This window comes from Hibiscus syriacus, unplaced genomic scaffold (assembly GCF_006381635.1).
Source record: "Hibiscus syriacus cultivar Baekdansim isolate YM2019G1 unplaced genomic scaffold, ASM638163v2 tig00013738_pilon, whole genome shotgun sequence".
Classification (NCBI taxonomy): domain Eukaryota; kingdom Viridiplantae; phylum Streptophyta; class Magnoliopsida; order Malvales; family Malvaceae; genus Hibiscus; species Hibiscus syriacus.
Window position 1 is genome coordinate 110341 of NW_024062308.1, and position 7074 is coordinate 117414.

A 7074-nucleotide genomic window follows, 5' to 3' on the forward strand; every position below is an offset into this window, starting at 1 on the left:
TCTTTCTAAGCTGGTGTTGACCCATGACATTAGCTCTAGGGATGTCAATGAGACGGATTTTTAGTTACCTGGCCCGAGATACAAAACATGTATCCGAACCTGCCCTGCCTCGAATAATTTTGAAGTTTTAATTGCCCCTAAATTCAAGCTTAAAACCCATCCCGGCCCGAGCAAAATACAATGAAAACAGAGTTTTTGCAAGTTGACTCGTCCAGATTTCCCAAATGCCGTACATGAAACTGAAGCAGGGGGGGGGGAAGCCGATGAAGAATGCAGCCTGGACGAAGAGAGAAATTAAGTAATAAAAAAATCACTTGATAAACTTCTCATTAACTACAAAATCAACCGCTTCTACACACCTATTATTTACTTTCGCATTGTCCCTAAAACTTAGTTTGAGAACAGATCAATGAACACATAAGTCAAGAATAAAAGTATCCAAACCGGTATTAGTTGTGAAAACAGTTATGACTTTAGTTGCCACATAATCAACTTCATCCAAAGAACTCATGGCCCCACGATCGAGAAATATATCTCTTTGAGGCATTTCATTAAACACCTCAATTATCTTTTCATATGTTCCATACCTCGTATCTAATGTAAAATCAATTTGTTTCATCAAGTTAGTCCCTCAATTTGTCATTTTGTGAAAGATAATGAAGAAAAAAATAGAAAAGGCATGAGAGAGAACTACAAGAAAGAGATGAATAGAAGATAAAAGATGTTAGAACTCAAAATGGACTAGAATATTCATGAAATTTTGATGAATAAAATAAGATCTAGTTAAATTTGATAGTATGAAGATAAGATAAAGGGTAAGTTAGACATGAATTTTGAAAAGTAACTTTTAAAAGTATGGTAGAAAAGAGCTTTTTAAAAGTGCTTTTAGAAGTATAATTTAAAATTTAAGTGTTTGAGATTGTTGTTAAAAAGTGAGTTTGAAAAAAATAAAATGTCCATTATAGAAATTATGTTGTAAATTAAAAATATAAATTTTAAATTATATTTACACTTATTAATACTATGATATATAAAATATATCACTTAAACTATAATAAAAATATAAAAATATTTTAAGATAACTCATTAATAATATTTTTATATTTTACTAAAAAATATATTATCAATAATTTTTAAGACATGGATATAAAATGTTTTATTAATATTTCAATATATAAGCCATGAGTTCTATTTACTTTTAAATAATTAAAATAAATTATTAAATAATAAATTATTTTTTAAGGATGTTAATATTAAATTATTAAAATAAAATGTAAATACATAATTGAGTGAAGCTCATACATTAATAAGGGTAAAATTATAATTTGCTTCCAAACGTAAATTTGAAAATTAAAAAACTACAAATTCTAGCTTTTGCAGTTGGTTTGAAACCACCATTTCAAAATAGACTTTTTAACTAAAACGATGTTTAAAAAGCTACACCAAACAAGACCAAAATGATATGAAGATAAGATAATATCTAATCAAATTTGATAGTTTAATAATTAGATGAGCGACTTGAATTGATGTAGAAATCACATGTTAAATATGTATATATGTTTTGGCATTTAATAAAGACTTGGGTAGTAACTAAAAACCTTATCAAATTGGTGTAATGAACCTATATAAATATAATTTGTAGTGTGTTGTTATATAAGAAAGAAGAAAGAGTTGTAAAATAAGCTTAACAAAGTTTTCCTGGGTTTGTAAACCAATAGCAACTATTATTGTAAGATCTTGTGTGCCCATCAACGCTTTCATCAAATAAAAAGTTTTAAATAATTTACATACGATATCATTGTATTAAATATAGATAAAACTAGGGTAAATTACATAAATGACCACATAACTAAAGGTGGGTTGCAAAAATGACTCATTTTTTTAATTTGCGTCAATACGACCACTGAATTATTTAAATGGTTTTAATATAGCCACCTACCGTTAACATGTAACTGAAGTGTTTACGTGGCAGTTAATAAAATTGATATAATTAGGGTTCGAGTTCTTGTAAAGTTACGTATTTCGCGGAGTTGGCACCCTGCGTTGTTTTCTTCCATTTTGGTAACTACTTGTATATGATTTGTTTCTTTGGATTTACATTTAATGCATTTTGATCCTGATTATGTTTTTAATTTGTCTAATGCATGAATTTGAGCACTAACTTTAAAATATTTTGTTATAGTCATGTATTAAATTTATAGATTAAATCCCCTAGATTTTATAATTAATCAATTTGATCACCAATATTACTTTAATTATAAAAATTAAGGAATTAGACAAATTAAAAAAAGAATCAGGATCAAATTGTATTAAATGAAAACCCAAGGAAACAAATTATATACAAGTACTGGCCAAAATGGAAGAAAACAAAGCAAGGTGCCAACGCTATGAATACTTAACTTTACAAGGACCCATGCTCTAATTATACAAATTTTATTAACTGCCACATAAACACTCCCTTTAAATGTTAACGGTAGATGACTATATTTAAACTACTTAAATAGCTCAGTGATTATATTGACACAAATTCGAAAATGGTGGTTATTTCACAACCCGACCCTTAGTTATGTGGTCATTTATGTAGTTTACCCATAAAACTATTTTAAATCTAATAGATTAAAAATTTAATCTATATCGGATTCCGTTTCAATCCAATTATTTTTTACACAACTATTCCAACCCATTTGAAACGTATAATTAAAATAAAAAAGCAAAATAAAATTAAAATCATTCCTAGTCCTGTTTCTAGGCTGCTACAATTTTCTATGTATTTGTTGTGTCCATCTTATTTTGATAAAAAGCCAAGTAACAATCACATGATCCCATCGTCTCATAGATGAGATGCTATCAACCATTTTTCGTATCTAAAACAAGACATTTCGCCAAAATAGTTTTTGGTTTATTCCTTTGGAACATGAAATTTATTTGAGAGATTAAAGCTCGACATAGGAATGATGAATCGATGATGCTTTGTGTTCAAATAGCGTTTTGAGATTGTATGGCCGTACGATATCTGTAGTTCCAGCCCACATTAAGTCTGCAAATTGGCGGTAAGCCTTCTCCAATCAAAGAAGAAGAAATCAGCTGGATTATCACACAAATCATACTCCGTTACCCCTCTCTTCCCTCCACAGCTATAAACTCCGCCGTACAAATCAGACCCACAACACGCCGTCGTCGCATTCTTGAAACCTTCACACAATAAATAAACCCATGAAATGGACCCTTGTTTAATTGCTCGTGCAAGAAGAAAGGAAAAAAAAAAAAAAACAAAGACAGCGATTTAACATTACCATATTTTGAAGGGTCGTTCAACCTTTGAGAAAAAGATTGATATATATTGTAAAGAGCATATTTGAAGCCTTGAAGCTCCTCCTTTAACTTGTCCAGGGTTTTGGGAAGTAGAGCATTGTGAAGCTCTGCTATTGCTGTCGCTTCATGGTTGCAAGAACCCTCTGATTTTGCTTTCATGTACGGTAAACAACCCAGCTGTATCAGGTTTGGGAACCCAAATTTCCTCCCTCCTTTCTTGTATATTTCCTGCATCAATGTTAACAAAAAAAAAAAAAAAGGATTTTTAAGCAAACTTGTGGAAATGAGTGGAACAGAGACAAGTTAGTTTTTTTAAGTATGGATTACTTTGAGAGCGACGGTGAGGTTGCCGAGCACCATGGAAGCGAACTCTTCGTCTGAGGCAGTTGAGTTTTTGGTCAAGTAATCATTGCCCCCAACGCTAATCAAGTAAACAGCTCTAGACAATAATTTCTTGGCCTTTGCATCTCCTACCTCTCTTCTCAATGATTTCTCAACTTTCTTGAAGTATCTTATCTGAGTTTCTAGGTCCACGACCTGGCGTTTAAAATACCAAGAATTCCATTTAAGTATGAACTGAATATAGCTTAACAGAACATTTAAGATGATAAACCAATATGACATACAAATCCTTGATGAGATTCGACAAGAGCACCGGCTCCACCAGATGCGAAATTCACCCCATCTGTAAACTTATGCTTCTCGGGCTTTAAATATGCTGGAATTATTGGTAACCCAGCAAACTGAGCTGTAAAATGGTGAGAAATGAACCGAATGACAAATCGAAACTCAATTTTTTTTGAAGTGGTTTACCAATAAAATCTGGGATCAGACGGCCATTGGAGAATCTGCCGGTAGGGTATTTGAAGGTCTCACCATAAGGAATGAAATTTGCCTGGAAATCAGTGGCGGTGTTGATATAATTGTTATTTCCGGGATCGAACAACGAATCACCAAAGATGAACAGAGCAACATGATTTTCAGGCAGATTATGACTGCTAATGAGGCTGACAAAAGTTGTGAAAAGAAGCAAGAAACAAACATAGGCACTTGATATCGCCATTATAAAACTGATAATTGCGATAATTTATGCTCTCTACCTTCTTAAATAGTTCATGTAATCAATTGCTTTTAAATATAAAATCTAACAAATTTGGTAACTCTTTATTTTAAAATATAAAATTTAACAAATTTGGTAAATCTATGCGTGAAGCAATCTGAATTAAAGATTGAGCAAATCACGTGCTAGGACACATAAACAATGCCATTAATGGTGATTTGAAGAGAAACTAGACCTGAAGCTTATACCCATTAAAAGCACTTTTAACATGGCTTCATGTTAACTTATATATTCACATTTAACGTAAACGATATAGAAACTTTCGTGTTTGGTGGTTTTTCGTATATTTAAAATATTTTTAATATATTTATTTTTTAACTATATTAAATAAAAATATTTTAAATTATAGAACATATCTATTACATAGCTTATACATCTCTCTTAAATTCATTGAAATATTTAATTCATTCACTTAAAAAATCATACAAAAAACGTTAAAAACTCAACCAACATTATTATAGGTGATGAAGGATAAACACCATTAGCACTAACATAAAAATACATATAGCAAGTTGTCAATAAACTAACATTACCATAACTCAATTACAACTTATTTTTAATAATTATAAATACTTATTAATATTTAGTTTGGGAATCTAAAGTACGTATAGATGAGTATGATAACCAATTAAACTATATGCAAGGTTAGAGAGACGATAAATTTTTTAATCTTTAGAAGAAAAAGATATACTATAAGACTAGACAGATAATGTATTAAAAAATTTATTCATATTTTTGTGAAAAAATTGATTTAATAAAAAAATATATAGTTAAATTATATACAATAACAGTAAATGAATGAAGAGAAAAATTATTAGTTGATGATTAGTGTCACTGTTGATAGTTAAAAAAATGGAGAGAAACCAGGTTAGAGAAAGAAAGAAAAAAGAGAATTCTATTAACGAATAAGTGGATTTTCTTTTTTGACAAAATGAACAAGTGAACTTATTTGGTCACATTAGTTAATAGGCTAGTTTTCTCGTACGACAACATAATATACAATTAAAGAAAGACGTTATCGGAAATGTTATTGGTATTTTCAGTAAAACGTTACCTAAAACATTATTTTTTTACTGATGTCGACATCGTTTTTCACTCGGAAAAGACCGATACCGACTCGGAGGTTTTTTCTTTGAAAAATGTTTCGAAATGTGAGGAGTCGCCACCAATCATTTAAGGTGAGATTGTAACACCGTAAAAATCGGGTGATTTTAATAGAACATTTTATTTTAATAAAATACCGAGTTTTGGGGTCTGCGAAAAATCAAGAAATCAGGTTCGAGAGTCGGTTACGCCTGGGGAAGGATTAGCACCCCACAAGCGCCCAAAAATTGGTACCTAGTTGATTACCCTATATTTAAAATCAAAAATTTTGAGTTCGATCTTTATTTAATTTAAAAATCATTAAGGATGTAGAGTTTGAAAAGTGTATTCGTTTATCAAGACCTATAACATTCGCCCCCGAGCGTAAATGCGAGAGATCAACTATTGTGCCTAATAACCAAACATTGCCTCATTTTTAGAAAATAATGATGCAGTTTTGAAAAGGATGTCGACTTATTTAGGGAATCACCAGTAGTCACCCCATGAGCACAATCGCGGGATATATACCATTAATTCCCTAATAAGTGAACATTGTCTTAGAATTAAAAATAAAATGCGATCAAATCAATTTTATTTATCCTAATTAAACTAAAAGTAAATTAAGGTTTTTTCTACCTTAAAGTATCAAATTATGAAAGTTAAGAAACCTAGGGGCTTAGATCTAAAAACGTAGGTTCTAATATTAATCCTATTTGATTATGTAAATGTTAAAGTTCTAATTAAGCTTGCGGACTAAATAATCAAAGGATTTAAAAAAAACTACAATTATGAGACCTAAATTAAAATCCTAAAATTTAAAGATTTAAACTTATAAATCTTAAAGTTTAAAGTATTAATCTGCAGGTTTAAGCCCTAATAATTATTAAAAGCTAGAAACTAAATTAAAATAATTAAAAACAACAAATAATAAAAATATTAAAAAACAACCAACAAATAAAATAAGTAAACAAAAATTAATTTTAATCGATGTCTCACAAATTAAATATAAAGGGACTAAATCATATTGTCAATTAAATTATACGGATTTAAAAACAAAATTAATAAAACATGTAATACAAATGACTAAATTAAAGATTAAGTAAATAAATCCAAAACAAAATAAAAAAACAAGTTAGTGACTAAAATACATAACACATTAAAACTACAAGAATTAAACGACAATTATTCATTTTCAAGTTTAAATAAAAATGCAAAAAATACAGAATCAACTCAAGAAAATTAAAATAAAACAAAATAACAAATGCAAGTGACCATAATTGATAACCGTCGTTTTGCTATCAAAATAATTCCTGGCTTCTTAATAAATAAAAATGAAAATGTAGTATAGAGAAGCAGGGTCGATCCACAGGGACTGTGGTGTTTCTGATTTAATAAAACTCTTTCTTGATTTTAGAAAAATATAGAATTCCTGATGAAGTTGAAAATATATATTAAAATAAATAAATAAAAAAAGAAAAATAATATAATAATAAATATTAATAATAATAATAAATATAAAAGGGGGATTTTTTTTAAAAGTTGTGGTTAAAATAAAAAAT

At 29.3% G+C, this 7074-nt stretch overlaps 1 protein-coding gene across 1 annotated transcript; it reads right to left on the bottom strand.

Moving 5' to 3' along the window:
• Positions 1-3031: 3031 nt before the first annotated feature.
• On the bottom strand, positions 3032-4375 carry LOC120206357 (GDSL lipase-like). The gene is made up of 5 exons (XM_039206037.1): positions 4126-4375; positions 3939-4060; positions 3640-3849; positions 3294-3540; positions 3032-3192 (listed from the first exon to the last, which is right to left on the bottom strand). Exons 1-5 carry the CDS (start codon positions 4373-4375, stop codon positions 3032-3034), a joined length of 990 nt encoding a protein of 329 aa, XP_039061968.1.
• Positions 4376-7074: the final 2699 nt, after the last annotated feature.